The following is a 26,511-nucleotide window of genomic DNA, read 5'->3' as shown; positions in this document are numbered from 1 at the left end:
ATTTGCAACATAACTCGGTTAATACAATATTTCACTACAAGACCCAGATCAAAACAGGACCTCGGAACCGTAGCGGGTCCAGGCTGAATCACCTCTCCACACAACGCTGTCGCCGTTCAGCGCCTCGGCGCCCGTCGGAAAAACACGACACATTCCGAAGACTGCCGAGTCAGGAGGCCGTGTTGGGCAAGGCGTGCGCGCAGTGCGGGCGCGTCGCATAAACAAGGGAGCCCGAGCGCTGGTTGGCGAGCTGGTGCGCAGCCGCACAGCCAAGTTGACGACACACTGCGCAGGCGCGGCGTTCCTGTGAGGTTTTTTTTCCCCTCCCCAGGTCAGCGAGAGAAACATGGCGACGTCCCTGATCTGCGGCAGGTTATCGGCGGGGCTGAGAAACTCCGGATCCAGGACGGCTCTCAGCGCCTCAGCCAAGGTACCCACCTCTGGGTTTCAGGGAAAACGAGCTCGGTTCTCCGTGAGACGAATCATTTTGCCCCCATAATCCGGGCTGGTGACCGAGACGTGCAGGAGAATGACAGGGTCACAGTTGACACCTACCATTCTGTACCACTGATTATTATTAGTTTTGACACGTTCAGAATGGCATTGAAACACTCATCAGTTTTTTTTTTCCCCCCACCACAAACAATAACTTAAACCGAAGAAACGTTGTTTTGAAAACCGGTCCTGCAGAAGAACACAGCGTAAGGGTCTGTGTCCCCTTCTTCGCCGTGACCTCCAGTGTCCCGACGAGATGGGGGCTCCGGGCAGGGCGACGTCGCCCTTCCTGGCTTGTGCACAACTTCTCCATTTCGTTTCGGCCGCCCGCTGGTTCGAGATGGGTTCAGCTGAGAGGACCTTCAGCTTGGGACAGTGGCGCTGGTGATGCACGGTAGTGAGCCGGCTGGGGCTGGCCCCGCTTCCCAGTCAGATTGCGCGTTGGGGACTTGGGGAGCCCCCTGTGGTTCTGGTCGCTTTTCCACTGGACGGAAACCGTCCTCAGGGGGGTTTCGTGCACCCTCATTCTGTGCGTTTCATTCATGTCGAGCAGTGGTGAGGTTCCCTGGCCTTGTGTTTGAAAGCTGGCGAGTTCAGTTCCTGGTGGAGCAGTTGCCGTTATACCCTCGAAGCGGGTCGAGAGAGCACTTCTCTCGGAGCCCCGTGTTCAGACTCCTTCGTGTGTAAAAGGTTGTCACTGCACATGATCATATCGTCTCAGTGGTGGCCTTAACTCATAAAACGATGCTCTATTTGCTCCTGATGTTCCTGCTAAACCTTAAGAGCTGCTGAAAGCCTACCCAGTGTCTTATTTCATCCTATTCTCTAATATGTACCAGTGCTGGTGCATATTTTTTTTTCTTTCCACGGGAACTGACCTGTTTGTTTAACTATGGAACAATATGGTTTTAAATGTTTTATATATCAACATGACTTTTCAGTGTAGGCTGTTGAAGGACAGCTATAGTGGTTAATGTGTCTAGACCCGACTCACAATTCTTGTACGTTTTGTATTTTTTTTACAATGATTTGTGTAGATGCAGCAGCGAATGACTACAAATGAAGTACAAGTGATGCTGTAGTGAGTGTCAATATCCGTGCAGGACAGGACACTTTGCTGAGAATCCCATTTATCTCTGCAATGTGACACTGTGCCTGTTAGTTTGGGTTTATGGCTTAAACGTCAAGCATATAGATTTAGTGTGAGAATCTGTCAGAACTTGAAATACATCCTCACTCCTTTTCAAGCCAGGGTGGAGAAGGTGTTAGTGCCCCGGTCTCGTAACTGGAGGGGTGCGGGTTCGAGCCCCACAGGGCACGCCGCTGTTGTGCCCTTGAGCGTGCTTGAATGGTTCGATAGATTAATTATTAATCTGATCAATTAATCTATTAATTAATTAATCTAATTAATGATAGGTTAACAATGATCTCTGTCCTCCTCTCTCTTGCTCTTCCTCCTCCCACCATGTGTTTCTCTTTAACAGGTCACAGGCTTTGGAAAGCATTTAATGTGAAACATGTTCTCGACCAATAGTGTTGACCACAAATCTAAAAAGGAGATGGCTCGCTTCCAGCAAGAGAGCAGTATTAGGTGTAGTCTTTTGATTCAGCTAGAAAGTCCCGGGAGGTAAGGGTAGTGTGAGCCTGGGTGAAACAGAAAGGAACGGAAACTGGATTGTCCTTTATTGTACCAACCCAGAATATAAGCACAGAGTAACAGAGGCCCTGTAAACGCATCAGTGTTAGGGTTTTGAGTTTCCCGGTTTATATAAAGAGGTCATATGTCTGTCCGCCAGGTCCGTAGAGGTCATTTTCTTGCACCTTTTCTCATAGCCATGGCCAGAAATACACTGTGCAGAATGTCAGCTGTCTGTGCAGCAAACAAACCTCTTCCCCTCGCTTGCTCAACCAGAAAAGGTGCTTGTTCTGAGCTCGTGTGGAGTCCCCTGCCTGGGTCATGTCACTGGCCAGCTGTGACCAGTTAGCAGAGCGTTGCTGGTGTAGTCGGTACGGGGCCTCTCGACTGGAAGTGATACAGCGGCTCCTGGCGTTCGCTGAACGCCTGCTGGCTTGCACTTTAACCCACAGGAGGCACATCAGCCCTCTGGCTGGTGCTGCTCTTCTGTGCAGCAGTCTGGGGCACGCCGCGTGTCAGACGATGCACGGCCCAGGCAGCCGGACATGTAGACAAGTTCCTGCGACAGCTCCCCGTCCTCTCCGTGCGACACAGGCCTCAAAGCTGCGAGTTGGATCCTAAAATAAACCAGCAGTTCCAAATCCGTCTCCTGCACAGCAAAAATATTGGTTATTTTTCATAAGGGAAAAAAAAAATGAAACTTGGATTTTTAAGCTATGAGATGCTGCGGTTTTCCATGGGTAGCGTATGTTGTTAAGGAAGCCATTTGCTTTGCTTTTTCTGACATTGAATTTATTACTTTTAGAATGTTTATCCAGGTGCTTTATCCACGTCAGTTGTGGTTGAATGTAGCAGGTTAACTATGGACTCGGGGACTCGTAGCTCCTGTATCTCAAAGTCGAATCCCAAGGATTGGGTTATGGGACTATATGTTCAGCACTGGACAGAAGGGTCCTTCAGTCCATTTTGACCAGCCTTTCCCACAGCATTTTCATTAGCATTCCTGACAAAATAAGTGGAAATAAGAATGCTTCTGTTGAAAGTGAATCGGGGGTGAAATGAATGCCGGCGATGTGACCTATTAACACAGCAGTGGCTGTGCCCCGCTTGCCAGTATCTTGACCCAAGAGCAGCGTTCCAGAGCTTCCCCTTTGCAGCACCACTTGGGGTGACGTGTGCGCTCTGTGTTCTCAGGTCCTGGGTGGAGCTCCTGGACTGTTTGCGAGTCATGGCCTCCAGCAGCAGCAGCAGAGGAACCTCTCACTGCATGAGTACCTGAGCATCGGGCTGCTGAAGGACTCCGGCATCTCTGTGCCCAAGGGAATGGTAGCAAGCACACCGGAGGAAGCCTATTCAGTAGCCAAGCAGATAGGTGAGTGTGACTGTGAGAAGGAGGAGGGGCAGAAGGGTGGGGTCACACCTGCCGAGGAGAAAAACTGTTGGTTTCGTAGAACCATGCTGCTTTTCGCAGATAGTCAGTGACCCCCCCCCCCTTTTTGTGGGGTCTCTCCTGCTTTTCATGCTCCAAATCGTAAGATCCTCCTTCGCATTTTGTGACCCTCCCTGGGAAGTAGTAATAATAATTCATTACACTTATATAGCGCTTTTCTGGACACTCCACTCACAGCACTTTACAGGTAATGGGGATCCCCTCCACCCTCACCAGTGTGCAGCCCCTCCTGGAACCATAGTGCGTCCGTACGCTCCCCACACACCAGTTGGGAGGAGAGCAGAGTGATGAAGCCAGTTCAGAGATGGGGATTATTAGGAGGCCATGATTGGTAAGGGCCAATGGGAAATTTGGCCAGGACGCCGGGGTTACACCCCTACTTTTTTCGAGAGACGCCCTGGGATTTTTACTGACCACAAAGAGTTAGGACCTCGGTTTGACATCTCACCCGAAGGACAGCAAATTTTTACAGTAGAGTGTCCACGTCACTATACTGGGGTATTAGAACCCACACAGACTGCAGGGTGAGCACCCCCTGCTGGCCCCACTAACACCTCTTCCAGCAGCAACCTTAGTTTTTCCCAGGAGGTCTCCCATCTAGGTACTGGCCAGGCTCACACCTGCTGAGCTTCAGTGGACTGCCAGCTGGGAGTTGCAGGGTGATATGGCTGCTAGCTTAAAGTGTGTGTGCCCTGTGATAGACTGGCATCCCGCCCAGGGTGTACCCTGCCTTGAGAAGTGAATAGACTGTGAAGGAAACTGCTCTGCATGAATGCAGGGAGGGAGAAAGCAATACTAAAAATGAGCATGAGGGGCTTTAAGCTGGTACAACGTGAGATCAACAATAGTACGCGACACCTTGAAGTGTCACGGTTTCAGAAGCTGTAACAAGTTGGGGGCTGAATACTTTTTCAGCACGCTGTATCGGTAGTCCCTGCTACAATGTATGTAACAAGGACCGCAGCCCTTTTTGTTCTTTTAACAAAAAGAAGAAGAAAAAATGAAGTTCAGCTGAAAAGCTCTTCATCTCCGTTTACCATCCTCCTCTGAAAGCCTTTTAGCCACTGCCTGCGGTGGTTCAGGTCTGCGGCTAGATCGCGTGGTCTCTGTGTCTCTCTCAGGGCGGCCTCACACAGCGCCCTTTGCCCTTTCCCAGCTACCGGGAGGCCTTCTGAAAGAGAGCGCCAGTGTATATTGGGGAGGACAGCAGCTGTGGGATGCCACGGCAGCGATGATCCCCAGCTGCGTGCTTCTCCGATGCTCCCGAGCTGACAGCCTGCCACACGATGTGTTTGAAGAGGCTCTGATGCCATGCATGTACAGACTGGGCTCTCAGCCGCCTCTTGGACAGGAATACTAGAGAGCTGTACAAAGTTGCGCTGCCAGTTTCAACACATACAGACCTGGCTTTGTCTGCCGCTGCTGGTGCAGGGTGTGTTTTATAGAAACACCGAGTGATTCCAAACTCCCAGCCTGGGGACTTGCTTTCTCTTCGGTTTTTAATTGAGCTGAGATCTTACTCCACCTTTGCTAATTCATGCCTTTATTTGTATTGCTGACTTATTTGGAAGTTACTGCGGTTCGTTCTTGGTTTCCGAAATGCCCTACTCTAAGCCCATTGTTTCTGTTAACTTATGTAAAGTGAAATTGGTCAGTTGTCAGCCTGTTTTTAAAGGTTTGCCCGTTTAATTATGACTAAGCAAATAGGTTATAGTGAACAGAAGTGATATTGTCTCAGCCACTCCTGCAGTTGTTAACTTTTCCTTCTGCCACGGGTCCAGTTGGTGGAATATTAGGTTACCTACCTGAACGAGAGGAGCCGATGCCGGTTACCAATCGCATTGAGCTTCCGCCGAGGAGAAAGCAATTTCTAATTCTCTGACCAAAAAGAGACCAGAAGTCAATTAGCCTGCGATGAAGCAAAACTAGGAGAAGAGCAGCCTGTGAGGGACAGGGCCGGGAATACAGAAGCATCATGTTTCTGCTGTACAGACGGCTCTCCGCCAGTCTGTTTTTATAGCTCGTTGTCCTCGGGGGTGCCGCTGTTTCTCATTGACAGCCAAAAATATCCCGGAGGCTCTCAGTTACACTTCTTTCTTAGCCCTGTTTGTCACCGTTGAGATATTTTGACTGACCAGCGATTTAAGATTGGCACAGCATAAAATGGCTGTGTAAATGGAAAATATGCCAAGTTTTGCATTTATGTGTGTAGCTTCTGTGGTATTTTCTTGCTGATGGACGTGAGATTGTTACATGATCTGAATTGTTTTTATTTAATGATCATGACCTGTTCGGTCTTTCTTGCTGTTGGCTTTCTGCCTCCTGTCCTAATCCCTGTACTCAGTAAGCTTCTTGAGATCCGAGGGCATTTGAATTTGCACATTTGTTTTCTATGCTTGTTTGAATATTGATCTAAGCCGTTTGTGAAACAATGGCAACACCTCTGTGTCGTCTTGCCAATTTCATTTCAAATGTGTTTTTGTTTTGTGGAGTGACAGTATGTGACTCAACAGTGATGAGCACAATATGAGCACACCCAGTCCTCCTTATTTGCAGGGGGTACGTGCCTGAGCTGCTCATGGACAAAGAGAAACATGTATACTGGGAGAACTTCTACTGTACCTATATATGCCATGGTTATACTAATACACTGTGCAAATTGACATAAATATATCAGAGGAGAAAAGACCATGACAGATGATAAATCTAGTGCTGCACAGTTTTCTATATAAAAAGGAGTATTATAAAACATGACCAGAAAGCACGTACTTAAACGGTTATCGAGTGCGGTAGCCTGCAGGAAGATGAGATGAGACTGCAGTGCTGTCATGAATGTTCCTGATGTGTCTATGGTGGCGGGCTGTGAATCCGATGGTGAAGTTGATGGTGGGATGAGGGTGCCGCACCGTATCGCTGCTGCTCATCTTCCTTTGTTTACTTTGTCGGCGTGGGTAAAACACTTGAGACAGAAAATGAAAAAACAAGAACGACCGGACCGACAGAGAGCAGGGAAGAGGGAGAGATGCGATCGGTCTCAGAGGGCAGTTGTGAATTGATCTTCGGGCACAGTCTGGGTGCAGGGGGAAGCTTCAACACTGCCTCCCAGGCCAGGCTCGTCCTGACACCGTAAGCATTCCAAACCTTGAGTCAAGTGGAAGGGGAGTGTTACATTTCAGGCAGCTGTATGTTGAAAGAAGCCAGGGTCTCGTCTTCACAGCACGGCTTGGTTATCTGTTCCACAGCTCTTTGTTTAAAGAAGTGCCTCTCCTCTTCCTAGATTTCAAAAACACTTCTATGTGGTTTACTTGTGATCTCCTGGTTTTGAAGATTTTCAATACTGGGATCAGGTTCCCTTATAGTCTTTTCAGTTCTAGACGAAATCTAGATCTCTCAGAATGGGATATCCCTGAAGCATGGGAAGGTATCGGGTTACTCTCCTCTGCACAGAGTGCAGATCAGGAATATTTTTTTGCAATATGGTGACTGAGCTTGTACACCAGTTTCCTGTTTGTCCTCTTACTAGTGCATAGTACAATCTGATCATAATATCGCTGATTTGAAAGTAGCATCCCTGTCACGAATACACTTACAAGTGAGGGAGACCGAAAGGCCAAATGGTACACAGCTGGGTAGTTAGCAATTTTGTCATCAAATGCTTTGGGTGCTTGGATGTCCTTCGGTAAGAATGCCTGTCGTGTCGGAAAATTGAATTAGCAGTTAATTAACGCCCTTTTCTCCTGTGAATGTGTTTGGTTATATCCCGAGCTTAACCCCAAGGTCCAGTTTCCAGCAGCCAGCAAGGCCACATGTGTGATCTGGAACAGCCGTGGCGGAGCCTGTTGAGGAGCACTGCGTGTCCTACCCTGCCTGTGCGGCTCTGAACCCTTCGTTTCTCCCCCAGGCTCGAAGGATCTGGTGGTGAAGGCGCAGGTGCTGGCGGGGGGCAGAGGGAAAGGCACGTTCGAGGGAGGCCTGAAGGGCGGAGTGAAGATCGTGTACTCGTGAGTGCCTGTGCAACCCCGTGGCCTCTCCCCCTCACTAGACTAGGAAGCCTGAGACGATCCAATAAGCAGCTTTCCCCGTGCACGTGTCTGTCCGTCCTGCGTCCGTTGACCCGCACGCTGTCGTGCACGTTTCAGATCTGCTCATGCTCCATCGTGTTCTCTGTTTGACTGCTTTAATCGCTGGCTCCTTAGCATTAAAAATGAAGGCAGTTCTTATTGAATGTAATTGCGCTCCGTCATGTCTTAAGGGATTTTTCTGTATCATTGCCCATTTGTTGCAACGTCAATCTTTATCTTCCAGCACACGCCTTTTCTTAGTCAACAAGTGCAAAGTTCCTTGATGTACAACTCCATAATTGTACATTTTATAAAAACAATAAAATATTTACAATGCGAGTCACACAGTCAAGTTCTTTTTTTTAAAATAGCACTACCTTTTTCTCCCCTGCAAGCAGAGCTGTAACTATATTTAAAGTGTAAACAGTTTTGGCCTGGTCATTCTTGTACTGGTTTTGCTTAACAGTTGTGAAATAGGGTCACAATGATCCTTTATCTGACACGGGTAAAAGATAAAATGAGTAGCTTTTGAAAGTAACCACCTGCAGCTCCAATACTGTTTGCGTTTTACTGCTTTACTGCGATGGACTGGCGTCTCATACAGGGTGTATCCTGCCTTTGTGCTTTTTGCCGGAAAAGACTCGGACTCTCCTGCTGTATTGGATAAAGTCCTATTAAAATTAAGAAAAATCTCTAAAAACAGTCATAATTTAAGGCGTTTAAGTGCCAGCGTTTTTCACCATCACTAGCCACAGACATTTTATTTTACCCTCATGCACGCTTGACCGAAATCCATTACATCTTCTTGCTTGCTTACTGTGCAGCCTTTCAGAAGTATCAATGGACTAAAAGACAAAGATCGATGCCAGGAAACTGTACTACTACTGTATGTTGTTGTTTTACAGGTTATATTGTTTTAGTTTTAGCATTGCTTTGACTTTGTGTGTAGCGCACAACAAAATAGCCATGGGTTCTTAAAGTTATACTCCATTATATACCCCTCTCGTTTAACCGTCTTAAGCATCAAAATTGTAAGGAGTGCAATTTTCATTCACATCTTTGACGAAATACCTTGTAGGGAAACAGAAAGGTGTAAAAAAAATGGAACCAACAGCATGCAAAGTTTTATATCTGCCACCTGAGATTATACCTTTGAAGACATATTGTAGAATCTAATAGAAATATCAAAGCTCAGTGCAGATGTGTCCTAAACGGAAGAATTTCGCTTGTCGTATCTGGGACGTCCTGCCCTTCCGTGAGGTGTAAATGAGATGGCCTGTGTGGTTTGTAGCCCCGAAGAAGCCCGAGACATCTCCAGGCAGATGATCGGGAAGAAGCTGTTCACGAAGCAGACGGGAGAGAAGGGCCGGATCTGCAACCAGGTGTTTATCTGCGAGCGCAGGTACCCGCGCCGGGAGTACTACTTCGCCATCACCATGGAGAGGTCGTTCCAGGTGAGTTCCAGAGCACTGGAGCCAGTCGGATCTAATGGCATCCTGCACCTGATGTTAAAAAATTAATCATTAGATTGATTATATCATTAATTTGTTGATAAGTATAATTTAACATACCTAGGTTATTTCTTCTTTGTGGTTGTTTATTTAACAGTACAATAACTTTTGATCTGTGTTCCTGTGCATTATTACTCCATCTGCATTTTTGAATTTGCCTCTGCTGCTATGTCCCTTCTTTTGCAGTAGATGGCAGAAGAGTAAAGCACAAAGATTCCTGAACGTAGTGCTTCTTGCCTAGAAGTAAACCCTTTGACTTAACGTCACAATTATGTTCATTTTAAAAAAATCAGACGGCTGATACTTCACACTAAAAGACAAAGTCTTAGGGTACATATATATAGTTAACAGAAGATATTTTAAATGAATGGATGCTACATTACATTTTCTAATGCACGAGTAAGACCTTGTTTGGTAATTTGGTATTCAGTTCTGGTCACCATCTTGCAAATACGACATTGCTTTTCTGTAATCGGTCCAGAGATTATCACTCGGGTACATTCCAGGTCTGGTTTTGAACAGTGCAGACTCTGAGTGGACCTAATCCTTTCAGAATACTCAGAGATTTTGACAAAGAGAACCCAGGACATTTCTTCAGAATGAACTGTGGGAATTAATGGATAACGTCGTTGCCTGAAGGTTTGTGGAAGTAAGGAAAAGGCTACTCACCCATGTTGATGAAGCTGATAACCTGGCTTCTTTTTTTCTGCATATTTACACTACGTTCTTGTGTCTGTCTTGAAAGGGTCCAGTTTTAATAGGCAGTTCCCAGGGAGGTGTGAATATAGAAGATGTAGCAGCAGAAAACCCAGATGCTATTGTAAAGGAGCCCATTGACATTGTAGAAGGTATCAAGATGGAGCAGGCTGTCAAGGTACAGTGCATCTGTCTAGATTCATCTGATTGCAAAAGAATTTCAGTGATTTTCTTTTTTCCCCACTTCATCTAGAAGAATATTTTTTTTTATCTATGCTTTCTTTGTTTGCGTTACCTTCAGTTCACTTCATTGCTTTTAGATAAAACACTGGAACGTGACTTGTTCCGTGATCTTACATCTTCATGTCCTCGAATTTTTCTTAAACCCTTCATTGCCTCTCGTGAAGTGCGGTGGCACTGTGGCTCAGGCTCTGCGCCTGTGGCTGGGAGGTTGCCGGTTCAAATCCCGCGGCCGGCAGAGGAATCCTACTCTGTTGGGCCCCTGAGCAAGGCCGTTAACCCCAACTGCTCCAAGGGTGCTGTATAAATGGCTGACCCTGCGCTCTGACCCCAAGCTTCTCTCCCTGTCTGTGTGTCTCATGGAGAGCAAGCTGGGGTATGAGAAAAAGACAGATTCCTAATACAAGCAATTGTATATGACCAATAAAGTGATCTGATCTTGTGAACATCGTGTTTGAATTGGAAGCGAAAGCTTGTTCCAGTCTTCTGCTCCACCAGGGACCTCTCCTGTGACTTGTCCTATAAGCATTTGCAATTTTCTATCTTCCTGTGACTCACCGGGGAAGCATTTTCTAACGCGTTTTCCGTTTCTGTATGTTGACAGGTTGCAAAGAAAATGGGCTTCCCTCCGACCCTGATAAATGAAGCTGCGGAGAACATGATCAAGCTGTACAATGTGTTCATCCAGTATGACGCCTCCATGGTAGAGATTAACCCAATGGTGGAGGACTCTTCGGGAATTGGTACGGTCGCTTTTTGCACCAGATGATTTTCATGTCTTCCGACAGCGGGAAGTAGCTTTTGCTTTCCTTCTGGTGTATCTAAATAGATCACTACTGTGTGAGGTTTATGACCTTAATGGAAAAGGAACGTAAAATAATGGGAAACTACATCTGGATGTTTGACTCCAAATTTATTCCATACCTTTGATAACGTGTAACTAAAACTGGTTTTAGTTTTTCTTAAAGTAATGCAAGGGTACAGTGAGTTTTGCATAAATTAAAACATTAAAAAATTGAAGACATGATGATGACATATTTCTCTAAGTATCCAGAGTTGAAAATTACTCACAGCCTTGTAATCTGTATTCTTTTGGTTCTTCTTGAGCTTTGATAAAAGAGAAGGTGCTTCTTTTAGCTTTAGTTTTTGTCCATTGCTCTATGCATGGGTGGTGCTGGTGACCTGCTCTCTGTAGTCTATATCACAGACGTTCTACTTGTTTGAGGTTGGGAGACCTGAGCTTGGCCAATCTTGAACGTTTGGCTGTATATTTAGTGGTGTGCTTTCTGTGGTCGTCCTTGAGAAGTCTATTTGCGACCAAACTTGAGCTTCATAGCAGAGGGAGCCAGGCTTTTGGATACAACATCCTGTTTTACTTTGGAATCTATCTGTCCCTCAGATCTGACCAGTGGACCAGATTGAGAGGATGCAAATTAAAGTCACTCCCCTACTGAAGACAAGGGATGAATTTTATTTTCCAATGGGAGCCTCATCTTTCAGTGCTAATCAGGAGTTTCTGCCGAAAAGATGATCAGAAACTAAGGATGTGTCTCATCCAGCCATGTCATGTGGTGTCATCTGACCTTGAAGTTAATTTGGCAAATATACAAATATTATTTTTCAATACGTTTACAATGAACATCAGAATAACAGAATGAAAAGTTTCACATTTTTAGAAAAATAAAATATATGAATATTGGATATTGATCAAATGTTTTTAGCATCGTTCTGATCCATTGATCATCCAAGGCTGATACACTTGAGTGAGCTTTGCTGTTCAGTCAGCACTGAATTAATTAATTAGTGAGTGAGTTGATTGGGGACAAGAGATGAGGTCATTTAACCTATTGAATGTTAAGCCTGGAATACATTAAAAAAGAAAAGCCAGTGTAGAGCACGAGCTATAACTCAGTTGTCCTTCCTGTGGGCTCATCCTGATCTGACAGCGTTCCAGCACGACAATGACGTCACTCACAAAATTCTAAGTTGTGCTATAAAGAGATCTAGGAAGGAACATTTAAATACCTTAAACCAGGGGTGCCCAACCTTTTTTAATGTAAGATCTACTTTTTCATTTGCCAGTCCACCGCGAGTTACCAGCGTGAATTTGAAGCTCTGATATAAGAAAAACAGACTGTGGGCACATCAGTACAATAACGATACCCATCACTAAAATGACAGCAAATAAGAGCAAGTGACTCATGTAATGTTCCCCATTTTAGAAAAAAGAATAACTTTAATATGAACATTGGCACTAAGAAGCTTACTTGAGAACACTTGTAATTTTTTTTGGAACATGTTGACATTGCTGATCATGTCGATGACATTTTTATTTTGTCCCTGCAGCTCGACATTCAGCTCATTTAGCAGTTCAGTCAAGTCTGTGAGCAATGTTAAATCCAGAAGCCACTGGTCATCCTCTAATTGGGCATATCCACCATGTTTAGACACTTGAGGAACTCTTTGATTTCAGGCAACAGCTGTCTGAACCTTGCCAGAAATGTTTGTTTTTGAAATCTCCAAACAGCAAGTCAGCAACCTCAGCAAATGCTTTTATTACTTTTTGATCCCAGAATGATTTTTGTGTTTAGCCAGTACGTGGTTCACACAAAATGATGCAATGATTGCAGCTTTCCCTCTCGTATTAGGCCTCGTGAAAACCGACTGCTGCTAGTTGAGATTTTAATTTTTCCACTTTTCTTTTCCGTAACTCACTTTTAGAGGGAAAGTCCACATCATACGTTTTGTGTGCAGTTTTGAAATGTTATTCTAGATTTCCCTTTTCCGTGTAGACGCTAGCATTGCAGATTTGAATGCAAAAGTACAAAAAAATAATCATGCTCCCATTCCTTGTGGTAACGGTAAGTTTTCGTTCTCTTTGCTCGCTCAAATACTGCAACTATCAAATAAGGAACAAGTAATAGGTTTATTCCATGCTGAAAAAAAGAAGAAAGAAAACACAGTGTTTCGGCCGTGGATCCTTCTTCAAGTGAAGAAGAGCCAGTAGAAGGCCGAAACGTTGTGTTTCCTTTGCAGCCTACGCATGCTGACGCAGCTACCCACCTGAACTACTATCAAATAGGCAATCAAACTTATCAAACTGTTGGCAAATTTGTCATGGCAGGTTTGTTTCACTCCGCTATGCACTGTGGGGAATGTGGGGTTCTTAGGTAGCACACACAACACTTTATTTACAGGGCTCCTGTCGCCTTTTTTTCAGTGTCAGCCAGCACTCAGGGAAGAGACCTTTACAACCCATTCGACAAGGGTTAAAGACACACAAGGGCAGTAAAATGTATGACATTACATGGACAGAATTCATGAATGAATTTTTAGGCTGTCGGGGAAAAAAGTAAATAATCAAATAGCCCATTTATTTTTGCGATGATCGACTGGTTGGGCACCCCTGCCTTAAACTGTCACGTTATTACTGTAAGCCTATCTGAACGGGGATAAATCTCATTCCTAACTCCACAGCCTGATTGCAAAGACATTTCACTAGTATATCTGGAAGCAGCTTTGTTATTTTTCTAATAAAACCTGTTGAGAGCAGTTAAGAACAGTGTGCTCCTCAGAGTTTGGTGATGGTTGCTTATTTTGAAATTGCTGGGATAAGACTAATGAGGGTTTCAGGTATCACGTAAAGTAGTAGTTATTTCCGCCCTAAAAAGTTTTATCCGAGTTCAGAAGAAGGAGCCTATATCCAGGACTTTAATTACCACTTTCTGTAAAGCCCAGTGTATGAGAAACAGTAAAGTGGGACCATCAGAGGCTATCATACTGACAGCTTTGTACAGTGAACTAGAAGGCAAATGAAGTTTACATGCCAAATGGGAATAGGCAGAATGTTCACAAACACCTTATGGCCCTTGAGGCTCCAAGCCAGCTACACAGAAACACTGGAAACTAACGGGAATATGTCTTGCTAGTTTTATCCAGCAAAATCCCTAGGCCCTGTATCAGTAGCTGAACACAGAACTGCAGTCCCTACGCTGTGAGGGTGGCCAGGAAATTAACTGAGTGACAAAAAGTAATGAGTACAGCATCGATTCTTAATTAAAAAAAAAAGACACAGATGAGGAGGAAAGGTATCGAATCAATACAATTTGACAGTTGCTAAACAACATGAGTAAGAGGTATCGGAGCCAGGTGCAATGTTCAGGTGTTGAACATGTGCATAGTGCCTGAAGGAGATGCTCCACAGGACAGTACATCTGGTCCGAAAATCCAGTAGCACTGTTGATGCACCACATGCTGGTGTTGCAAAGGATCTATAAGTAACCAAAACCTTTTGGTGTGATTTTTTTTTAAAAAAAGGTTTGCTGCATAATTGTTTACCTGCTGTTTTCTGTTACTTTTATTCTGTAGCTAATAGCAGCATTAGCTACAGTGGTATTCAGTCACCTGTGGATTAAAGGGTAATGTGTGAATCACTAATTTGCTATTTTTAGCACGGCTGATTATTCCTGGCTTTGTAAGCCCACCTGAGAAATTACATGTAAAAGTCAGCACATGTCTTTTGGGATGAATAGCATTTTACCCTGATTCTTCTACCCTCAACTCATCTGACAGGTTTATCTTTACTGTGCTGTCTAGTGGGCATCAGAAATTGATTGTATTTTTAGCATTTGGTCCAGGAAATGAGAACAAGGGAAAGTGGGCTTAGTTCATTCTGTGCTCCTAAAACACCTTGTGATCAGATGGGAACTACCCACTTTTGTGCTTTCCCAGATGGGGGTATTCTGTTACCAGAATGAGGGTGTGTGTGCAGTCGGTTTGCGTTAAGTTCTCATCCGTTTCCTGCATGCATTGTTAATTAGCAGGATAGTCAGTACACAGAATCTAATTCTGTCATCCATTTCATGCCTGTGTGGGAACAGAACAAATGTCAGGATGAGCTGTTGACGCAGGGTTGCCTTGGTGATTCGGAGGTTATTAACCTTTATGGCTTTCGACAGCCTTTCATGGCTCACTTTGAAAACAAGGCTAACGGCAAGAAAAGTACAAAGAGGCATTCGGCAGAGGGCTTCCACGTTTTTTTTGTGTTCATTTCGCACTCATCACTGTAGCCAGCAGCAGTCTCTGTTCTGTGCTCCCAAAGTGCAAATTGCATTTTTGGGCAGGTGTGCGAACAGAGCCCTGTTCCTGTCGACACTCTTTCAGACGTTTGAGGATAGCCTTTCTGAGAGGAGCGATTGGGGGTAGAAATTGACGAGGTCCAACTTCACTTTAAAAAGATATGCCTTTGGACGTTCTCCCACAAATAGGGCATGTAAGTGTGTTTTTTTGACAACCCACCACCTCCAGTATCAATGTTTTGGCATAACATAAAGGGACTTGACGTGTAAATATCATTTTAAAAAAACCCTTTGGGTAAATTCCAGTTGATGTAGAATGTGTCTAAGAACAAAGTAGCTGTACCTCTAATGCAACGATTTCCAAGTAAGTCTTGGAATCCAGTGTGCGTCATTCCACAGGCCGTTTCTGTTTTAAAGTGTGGGCTTGCGTTTGTCAGTTATTCCAGAGCCCGAGAGCATACTTATCTCCTGGGTGCTTGTGATTCGCAGTGATGTGCATGGATGCCAAGATAAACTTCGACTCCAACGCTGCCTACCGTCAGAAGAAAGTGTTTGAGCTGCAGGACTGGAGCCAGGAGGACGAGCGAGACCGACAGGCAGCCAGGGCGGACCTCAACTACATCGGCCTGGACGGCACCATCGGCTGCCTCGGTAAATCCGCTGTCAGGCAGGGGATTGCTGGCGCGGCTTCGCCTGGATACGCCTTTACTGAGATTCTACCGCCTCTTACGTGACGCACTTTTAAAATTGTTTCTGGGACGTCGAGTAATGACGGAAGGGCCGATTGGAAGGACGGAGGCTCTCTCGGTCCGGAGATGCTTTTCCATTGCCGTTCTGGGGGAAAAAAGCGATCTCTGTTCCTTATCATTGTGAGTTAGCGCTGCAGCTATGAGCTCTGAGAGCCATGATTTGTGTGTCAGTTTACTTCTGAACTTGCAGCTCAGGTTTAGTTAAGGGGACAGTTATGAAGGGAGTGTATCATTCTTCATCTGACTTATTGCAGCTCATTTTGAGTTAGCTAGTCTTGGCCATCCGCGTGATGTTTCAGAGTCAACCCGTCACTCCGTAATACAGCTACACACTCGTCACAGAGAGCAGGCTTCAGTTTTGCGTCGTGTGGTTTGGTTTTATGTGTGTGTGTGTGTGAGTGTGTGCTTTTTTTGCTGTCTCTCCAGTTAATGGAGCAGGTTTAGCCATGGCCACGATGGACATCATCAAGCTCCATGGAGGCACCCCGGCCAACTTTCTCGATGTGGGTGGAGGCGCCACAGCTCAGCAAGTGACAGAGGCTTTCAAGCTCATCACCTCAGACAAAAAGGTGAGGAAACCAGAAATATATATACATTTAATTGCTCAGTGTGTAGAAGCATTCTCCCCCCCCCCCTTTGTGTTTCTGTTGATCTTAGAAATGCCTCTTTTGTTATTTGTAGGCTTTGGACTCTTAGCAGGGGGCATTGGGTGTAGGAGGGAGGGGGAGTAGCTCCAGGCCGCAGCAGACATGACCTGCCGTGTGAATGAACTGCTGTGTTGTTGGGGGAACAGGTGCAGGCCATACTGGTCAACATCTTTGGGGGCATCATGAGGTGTGACGTGATTGCACAAGGGATCATCATGGCGGTGACGGACCTCGAGCTGAGAATCCCCATCGTGGTGCGGTTGCAAGGTAATTCAGATTCACTCAGTTCAAGCTTCTCGTCCCCCGAGGGAAGATGTGTTTTGCAGCCGAGTCAAACAGAAAGGTGTAGTGCAAACCAACAATGCCAACAAGGAGTTCAGGTCAGCAGTATTTCAGGAGATAAAAGAATGGTTTGACGTTATCCAAGATTGAGATTGCAAAGGGCTGGCTGATTTTCCCAAGTCTGTTTGCTTTACACCCAATGGCTCGGAGGTGTATCCCAGGTTGCAGGAGTGTATAAACCACAGAGAAGAGGGAGTGCCATGCACACTATAAGTTTGGTTTTGTTCTATTTTCAATAATTTCATAATTACTAGGTAATGACTGCAAATCATTTACAAATATGAAGTAGTGGCTTTTTTCAGAGTTCAAGGTGCTGATAACAGTTGTAGCATAAACAGAACTCTTTATAGAAAAAAGCAAATGGCACCAGAGCTGTAGTTATCTATCTTTAATAGCTATCCTTGTCTTATTTCTCATTTGTAGCTCGGGTCTGTACTTATCTCTCAGCTGCTAAAACCAATGCGAAAACAAACGGGCCAGTCTTGTTGGTATTTTAGATATAATTTTTGCCCACAACAGTGGAGAAAATGTTATGCTACACGAACAAAATGCATTTCTGCTAATGTTTGGCTTCAATGTTGAATATATAACAGAGTGGTTTAGGTCTACGCTTGTTTATTAAGTAGTGTTAGTTTGTCTTCCTGCATACAGCAGAAGATGAAGGTTATTGTTACAAATGTGGGCAACACAGTCAGGAATTGGTGCTGGAATTGGAGATTGTGTGGCACAAGTGCATTAGTGTTTAGTAAGAACTGATTGTATTTTGAGTACAAAGGTGGTATAATGTAATTAAGTTATGTTTTTGGGTGAGGTATGCCTGACTGTAGGAAAAAAAACTGTTGTTTTATTCACTACACACCCACAAGACACTACATTACACAACCAAAGTTTGCTTAGTCCCCACTTTGATCTTCTTCCTCCACTGGTTCCCCCTGTGGGGATACACTCCCTGTTCTCTTTCCCTGTGCATCCTCTCCCCTTAGTACCTCTCTGCTCTTGTGCTTTTCCCTCTGTATTTAAACAGGAATGTATTACACCTTCAATTAAAAAATCAACCCTTGATCCCTCACCCATTCAGAATTATTACTCTGTTTCCATTCATCCTGTTCTCTTTAAAAATCTTGAGCAGACAGTACACCTCCTCCTGCCCCTTTCTCTGGCAGCGCTTGCTGCTTGAGACTCGAAGAAGCTGCTGCCGTTGTTACTGTCATTCAGGTTGTACAGTCTTCTCTGACTTAAACCTTCTTGATCTCTTCGCTGCCTTTTGACACTATGAATCACTCTGTTCTTCTGCTCTCAGCTGGTTCTCCTGCCGTGTTGAGTGCACATACCAGGTCTTCTCATGAGGCCCATTCATTGCTCCTTGCTCTCTCTCTGCTGGTGTTCCTCAAGGTTCTGTCCTTGGTCCCCTCCCCATATCCCTCTTCAGCAGGTCCCTTTCATCTCCTCCAATAAGGTTTTGTTGATTTTTAATGTGGATGATGCTCAAATCTTCCTCTTGTCCTCATACTAATACTGATGTCTCCTCCCATATCTCCATGTGTCTCACAGCTGTTTTCCTTCTGAATGTACACCCATGATATTAAACCCAAATTGAAGGTAGACCTATTTTTTTCTCTTCCTCTTTGGACCTCTCTTTTTTCCTTGAGTCTCAAACACTGTCTAATCTCCCGTGCCATGACTCTGTCACTCACAACCCCTCCCTCTTCTGCTCCTAACATACACATCTTCTGTGGCATGCACCTGATGGTTCTTCATGAACAAGATTTGCAGAATCTTTCACAACCTCAGCAACCACAATTTTACACAATTTCAGTCCCTGGTACTCTTCTGCCTGTCCTGCTTTTACACACCTTGTGTTGTGTTTTTTTCCTCCTTGCCTTTTGAAAGCTACTCCATTACTGTCCTTACTCCACCAGCTCCCTTTTGCTGCACACTTCTGATTTTAAACCCTCATTTTCTTCTGCCACTACACTGATAGACCAGCCTTTCACGTTGGCTGTGTACCGTTATGTAGATGTTTTGAAATATACAATTATACAATGACCTTAGGTTATGGGCTGCAATCTAGGATGGTTTATATTTGATTTTGCCCCTTCCTCCCATTTTTTCTATTAGTACTGATGCTCTTTGTTTTTTAGCTGTCTTGCCTTCTGTGCGACCTTTGACATTGATCTGATTGCTTTTGACAGAGTCTGTATTCTATTCTCTGTGCATTTTTTCATTATCTCATAAACTGCTTAGGGCTCTTCATAATGATCTTTATACTGTATAATGGGCTTCTTAAATGCTGATTACGTATTCAGTATCTGCATCTGCTTTTTCTTCTTACTGTTATTAAGACTTGAATTACAAAGCAAAGATTGGCCGTCGACAGTGGGATTTTATTGTATTAATGGCAGGTGTTGTGATGTGAAGGCGTCAGTCTGGGAAGGGGGTAGGCTCATCTCTCACTTCAAATAAGCAACTTCCTGCTGTGCTAGAGCTTCCTCCTCGTGAAATCTCCTTGAGACAACACCGCATCATCTTTACAACTCTCAAGTAATTACTCTGAAGCGTTGCTTGCCAAGAGAAAACTGGACCACCGGATGAATTGTGCACAGCGGGTGGGGAGCTCCAGGTAGACAAGCAACTCTTGCACGCCACTGTAACTGAGCGATCCTCTGACAGGCAGGTAGCATCTGAATGCGATACAGTGAAGAGTTACTGGAATCCCCCATGACAAACAATACTTATGATTGACAACATTTATGATATCTTTTTAAGTGAGAGAATCTTAAGAGCAAAAAATGCCAAAAAAAATGTAGTTCTGTATAGGAAGTCGCCTAGTTTTTACGGGATGCATGAGTACCTGAGGAGGCCATGGCAGATTCTAGCTGTGCCCAGGAAAGAAACATGCCCACTGCGAGACGTCCTGCAGAGACCCTTCAGCACGCAGTGGAGCTTGTCACCAGAACTGAAGGCTAGAAATATTTTTCAACAGCAGTGCCCTTTTCATTCTAATAAATTTTGTTTTCGGGAGCCCGTCGAGCGACATGGTGGAAGGCTTCGCACACGGGATTAAGAGCCCGAGCGGAAATTACTATAAAAAATGAAAACTGCGGAATTCCAGGAAAACACAAGAATCGACTGCTGGGCTAATCGCAGCGCTTTGTCTGCCTGAGAGTTAACCTAGCCTGCGTCTCAGTCTGTAAAGACAGCCTTGAGTTAAAGTGTTCGGAGACGCTGAGAGAAGAAAGTTTTTAAAGATGTGTTGTGTTGAGGCTGTGATTGAAGTTGTAGATTGGAGGCCTTTTACTGTGCGGTAGGAGTATCCTGGGGAAATCAAATTGTAGGCACTTAGTGGGGCTGCTTCCTAGATCATGTCTTATTTATTTCACAGCTGTTTAGTTCTAGAGTACAAAATAAAAAAAAACCATAAAAAATGGTTTTATTAATAACAGTGCTTCTTTAGGATGAAGGTGAAGGTTCTGTAATTTTAACAGCCTTACTAGGCTGACCTCTGCTTGTAACGATACTTTGTATGAGTGTTTTGGATTGATCTGTCTAACCCGTGCATGACCGGAATTTGATTTTCTTTCTGCTGTTGGGTGTCTATAAGGTTGGCTATTTTAGAAATGTCAAACAGGAGCAGTGTCAGTGGACATGGTTGATCACGATCCTTTGGAATAAGCTGGTAGCTCAGGTCATTTGCATAGTAACAAGATGTCAGTTTGCTAACAAAGTGCTTGTACTTTATACTGTGTTTTAGGGGAGCAGTTAGTGAAATAACAGGTTGTGTGACAAGTATGAAGTGTTTCTGTGTGACATAATTGATTGGGGAAATAACAGGGCATGTGACAAGTAAAAGATTTGTTCTTTGCATTTCAGGTAGGAGATGTTTAAATTGATCACTTGCTTTTTACAGGGACACGTGTTGATGATGCTAAAGCTCTGATTGCTGCCAGCAGTCTGAAGATTCTGGCTTGCGACGACTTAGATGAAGCTGCTAAAATGGTATGCCACTCAGATGCTTCGATAAAAACGTTTAAACAACTCTAATATTATTCTGATCACTGAACACAAGGTTTGTTTTACTGTGGGAAGTTGATATAAATTTGTTTCTCAGTGGGTTCCCACCCTGTAACGTTTTACAGCTGACTTCAGTCTGTCCTTGGGCATTAGTTCAATTGGTTTCTAAGGAGGGTACTTGCAGAATACCTTCTGATTTTTTTTTATTCAGAATTTATAAGAAGCAATTATTTTCGATTTGCCTGCCCACGCCTGTTATGTTTTTTCAAACCCGAGCTAGCAGCTACGTTCCCCGTGACCGTGCATGGGAGAAGAGAGAGATTTAAGCAGACTGCTCCAGCCCACCCAGCTGCACAATATGTTTCCCACCACGTCCGAAGCAGTGCTGCCCTGTAGTGGAGGTTCAGCGCTGACCGGCTGCAGGGCCCCCAGTGTTACCGAGAGCCGAGAGCGCTGACCATCTCGCCCGGCCCCCCGTGGCGCTCAGCTGATTGTTTGCTGCTGGAGCGAGATGACCCGGGCTCGAACCTGCAACGCTCTTGAGCGAGCGCGTCCTACCACTGAGCCACTGGGGTGCCCGTTGAGTGGCCAGGGGCTGCCTCTTAGCAGATCGCAAGCTCAGTTGGCGTGACCTTCTGAGCTTGACCGATGGGTTAACATCGTTTTTCCAAATGGCACTTGGATTACTTTTTCATCTCTGTTTTTTAACTGCGGAGTTTCAGTTAGGATAAAAGCTGAGGTTCAAGCTGGCGTTCCTACAGTTTAGGTAAAGATTAACCCATTCTCCTCCTCTTTTTTTTCTGTTTCTAGGTTGTAAAGCTTTCTGAAATTGTATCACTGGCAAAAGAAGCCCAGGTGGATGTCAAGTTCCAGCTTCCCATCTAAAAGACCCACTAGAAGTTGCAGTGACTCCTCCCAAATACTGTTGATTTGTGTTTCTTTTTTTTTTGCTTTTGTATTGTTGTTTGTTAGCATGATCTCATGTTCTGTTACATAGGACATAAGCAACAGCATTCACTTCCATAAACATACAATAATATATTTCCCAAACACATTTGTTTATCTACACATAATTATTTATGTCATTGTGTCTGAGACCTCTTGAGTCTGCTCTGTTCTGTTAAGGCAAGCTCATTCAGTTGCCCTGTCTTCCTCTCCTGCAGATATGCTTGTCTAAACTGGGTCAGTGTTACTCCTTTTTCTTTCGTCTCTGAAAGAAGGCAAATGTGAATACCCCTTTCAGTTGTACGGCCTGATCAGTTTTAACAGGAAGAGTGGTTGGGGTGGAGGGTTTGTTCAGATTAGGTTTTTTGGGGGGGTCCGCAGAGCCCAGAACCCCACACATTTTCTGTCTCTATAAGTTAGAAACCGTTATCACGAGAGAGAAATGTCAGATCGAGCCAGTTAAGCTTGACTGGACCCCTTCTCCACAGCCTGAATGTAACGATTTAAGGAGATGGATAACCTGCGGTATTCCAGACCCCGAGACCTGGAAGTGGGTACTCTGATTTTGGGTTGTGCTAGCGTTGGGTTTTCCTGCTTGACAGTGAGGTGTCCAGGTGCTAAATGTTTGATCCTTCCATTGCAACCTGACCCCATGAGACCCCAGAGTTGCTGTGCCCTGGAGGAAGCCTCTATCTTCCAGGAAGTTACATGGGGGTCATGGTTTGTTCATTTCTGGTACTTGTAAGGGGAACAAATAGCACTTGATGTAATAACATAAGATTTTTTTTCCCTTGGAACTGTAACTTACAATAAGTAACGGTTTCCACCTCAAGAAGTAACATCAACGGTGAGTCCTGTGGAATACTTAATGGACTGTATCTGTTATTCATGTGATCAGGTGAGGTTTGCCTTGTTTTAAAGACTTTTCATCATTACAATGCCTGGATTATTGAAATGTAGAAAAACCCCTTGTCCAGCAATCCACTACGTGCTTATCCGTTGTAAAGAGGAAGCGCCCTGCCATTTTATTTAGGATCTTTGCTGTTTTCCTGTAAATATGGCATTATTGTTCAAGAGATGTGTAAATATGTTTTAAAAAAAGAACTCTGCAAAGTTTATTCCTTGTAGAAAAACTCAGTGTCTGTCCTACAGATGTGACTCCACACACATCCTTGATGATTTCAATGTAAGTTTAAACTCATGAATAAATTCGTGGAATATTTTGAAAATCCAAAAATGGGAAAGCATTGTTGATATATGATTGTATTTGCTATTTCAGACCTCAAGTATTTAATGCTAGCAGTCCCAGGTCTTATGGTTTTATTTGATTTTAAACATCAGACACCATAAAAATAACCATATACAGGTTGTATCATTAAATGTAACAATATAACCAAGTTTGTTTCACTTGAAACCAAGAGGTTTATATTTGTTCAGATGTCATATTACACTTCAAATTAATGACCAATGTTCTTAAGAACCTTGACATTCATTGCAACACATCCTGCAGGACCTGTTGCCTGTTGTTTTTCTCAATCACTACTACATTTGTTATTCTCTGTTTCATTCATGCTTGTTTCATAGAATAAACATTTAACTTTCCGGTACATGCATTGATACTCCTAGGCCATAGCAAGAAATCCAGATATTTGAACTTGCTGTAGCTTTCTGTAGGCTGTCAACAAAAAAAAAAATCAGAGATTGATGGAATGTGATCTGATTTATTGACAATTTTTAACTTTTGTCACGTTTGCCATAGGTTACAGGTAGTCATGTGTCATTTAGGATAGTTTTAAGAAAGTGATTTTTATTTTCCAAATCTATAGAAAGATGGAAAATTTTCTTTTTTTTTTTACTACTGGCATTTGGAGATGACAAATTTATCAAATTGCCATAGTGGCAGGAATTCCTACAATTTACTTAACATTATAATAAAAACAGTTTCAATTTTTGCTGAAATAAACTCTTTGCATGATGTAGGAATGTAAAATCGGCTTGTGATCCGAGTATAAAACTGCCTTGTACGTTGCTCATTGATTGGAGTAGTTCGATCACTTTAAGCTTGGTAATGTACAGTAGGTTGAATGGCTGGAAGGTATTGCAAATCCTACTGCACCAACTACATCTCTCCAGCTGGACCTGTGGTATTTTTTTACATTATTATTCTGAATAATTTTGTTAGAAAAGATTAGCCTGGCCATGAATAAGCAACAGAGGGGTTTTCACAATGCTGTGAGTAGTGCTCTTCAGCTTTGTCACATTTTACTGAAAGCTCCCTGTAGTCATCTTCCTTAAATAATTATAGAAAGCAATTGGTCTTCTGTCCGTTTGACCAGCTGTGTTAAGAGAAGAATAAAAAATGCATATTGTTTGAACAGCTATGCTTTTCTTTTCTCGCTAAACTAAAACCCACAAAACCCCTTATGGAAATGCACAAAGCTTTTTATTCTCTTGTAAATAGCAAAACTAATCTTTTAGGAAATATTTAAGGCTCTCCAGGAACAATTTTAAAAAAGGGCAAAAGAGAACAAAGGCATTGCATTGGTTTTAGCTTGAAGAATAATCTCATGGTGAGAAACAACGTACTTCAGCAGACTGTTCTGCACAGAACAATAGCAAATCTTTTAGGAGAATTTGTCAACATAGCTCCAAGCTAAACTGAGTCAGATCGGGCATCTAAAGACTTCACCTGATGTAAAAAAGATATTAAAAACAGGTAAACGCCAAAATCGTAGTGACTGTGACTTTTATTTGCCTTGATGTAGTTGTGGCCAACCCTCTTCCTGCCAGACAGCAATTGTAATTGTCTGGACTTATTTCACTGGCTGTTTACATGTGACTTATAAACCACTGCACTTAAGATCCTGGTGACATTTAGATGTTATATTATAAAAGACTGAGTCTCACCCTTATTGTACTATATATCACCATAAAGACTAACAGGAAAAGTGTTATACCATTGCAAACAGACTAAACTGTGTGTGTGTGTATATATATATATCAATTATTAAAATCCAAATTATGCAGTAGATGTTTTGTTTTTAATGCATTGTATGATATAATAAAAAGTTAAAATCCTCTTCTAGTTTAGAATGGTTATATTTGACAAGAAAGCAGGTTTTCTTCAGCATTGTGAAAAACATTCTGAGCTTGTTAGAAAGACGCTCCAGAGTAACAGACTTTAAAGGGCGCTACTGGTTGCTTTGGTAAGTCTTCTGTAGGGCGTCAGTCATGCTGTTTCATAACAGCTGTGAAGAGTACAAAAACAGTCATTTGTAATACCCCTCTGGGCTGCTGCTTCTGTGGCAGGTGAGGCAGTGGGGAGTGCAGTAGACCTGAGGTTCCCAGCCTATTACAGCTCACGGCCCACAGGTTGAAAACCACTGCAGTAGACGGTCTGCTTAGACTTTTGATTTTAGATGGTGGTTTGCAATATTCCAGATTCAAATTAAGTCACGCTGGGATTGGGATTGGATAGTCTTTCGGTGGCAGGTGTTTTTAGGTCTGCTGTTATCGACTTATTTTCTGAATACAATGGCAGCCTGGCACTCCATTATTAACTCATCTTTGTGAAAAAGGTTAAATTAAACTGTCTTGGCAGCATTTTGGTTTTGAAAATGTGGCTTTGAACAGTCTCCAAGAAGAAAAGAACGATTACAAACAAGGTAATTGGTGCAGTTAGCAGGTAGTTCAGATCTCAGCGTCATTCCTTGAAAGAAGCCACCGTATTGCCTTCAACTAGGCTGGGTGTGTTTACCATGCTCCCACTGGCCTTTGCGCTAAGTGCCTCCTGTTCTTGGTGTTATTCCCCTTGGATTTCTGTTTCATTGTTAACTGTCAAAGTGCACCCCGCATGTCGAACTCCACCTCCACTGAACATGATAAAATTAACCTTTACCAAGTCACATTAAGTATTGCCAGCTAGCTCTGTAATCCTTTGACACGGGCGTCAGACCTTTTCAGAAGAAAAATAATCTCAGCTCCTGAGATGGAAATCGAAACTAACATCTTTAAATCGCATTTGATTATTCTCCAACTGGCATCCTGGCCAGGGTGTATCCTGGCTTGTGCCTGTTCCTTGCCAGGATAGGCTCAGCTCCCCCGTGATCCTGAATTGGATGAAGCAGTTGGCAAATGGATGGATGATTACGGGTGATTATGATCCACAGACTAAGGTTAAGGCTATGAGATCACGTACCGAATAACAATTGGAACTTCTAACCTGGAGCCTTTATAAGCAAAAACAAACCAGCTTTGGACGGTGTTTTTTCACAAGGTGCAAACAGCTTTAAAAACGAACTCAAAGCATATGTTATTTAAATAAAAAATAAAACCAGCTGTGTTCATGTTCCACTGCACTTTATCTCAGTGAGATAGTACAGACTGAGCCAGATGACAAGCAGGAACCCCCCAAGACTGACACATTTCTTCTCACTGCAAGAATGAGTTTAATTGCACTCTGTTTTACAAACACAGGCCAGTCATGAGTCCCTTACCACTGCTTCCGTCGTGTTTGCAGATGTTTCTCACAAAGGAGGAAATGCTGTACTTTCGCAAGTGCTGCTCGCCTGTGTCGGGTTTTGTTTTCTCCAGTCCAGTCCATCTGTATCCAATTGAAAATACAGATTTCAGATTTCCCGCTGCATGTGT

The 26,511-nt window shown here is 43.7% G+C and overlaps 1 protein-coding gene across 1 annotated transcript; it reads left to right on the top strand.

The window, feature by feature from the left end:
- The first annotated feature begins 179 nt into the window (after positions 1-179).
- On the top strand, positions 180-24,939 carry sucla2 (succinate-CoA ligase ADP-forming subunit beta). The gene is made up of 11 exons (XM_088912717.1): positions 180-430; positions 3,326-3,503; positions 7,483-7,582; positions 8,934-9,096; positions 9,899-10,027; positions 10,694-10,832; positions 15,657-15,818; positions 16,343-16,485; positions 16,710-16,830; positions 20,813-20,901; positions 21,727-24,939. The coding sequence occupies exons 1-11, from the start codon at positions 347-349 to the stop codon at positions 21,799-21,801; spliced, it is 1,383 nt and encodes a 460-aa protein (XP_088768843.1). The 5' UTR covers positions 180-346; the 3' UTR covers positions 21,802-24,939.
- Positions 24,940-26,511: the final 1,572 nt, after the last annotated feature.

This window comes from Atractosteus spatula, chromosome 4 (genome assembly GCF_055471065.1).
Source record: "Atractosteus spatula isolate fAtrSpa1 chromosome 4, fAtrSpa1.hap1, whole genome shotgun sequence".
Classification (NCBI taxonomy): domain Eukaryota; kingdom Metazoa; phylum Chordata; class Actinopteri; order Semionotiformes; family Lepisosteidae; genus Atractosteus; species Atractosteus spatula.
The sequence above is the reverse complement of the archived record's forward strand: the minus strand, read 5'-3'. Positions and strand labels throughout refer to the sequence as shown.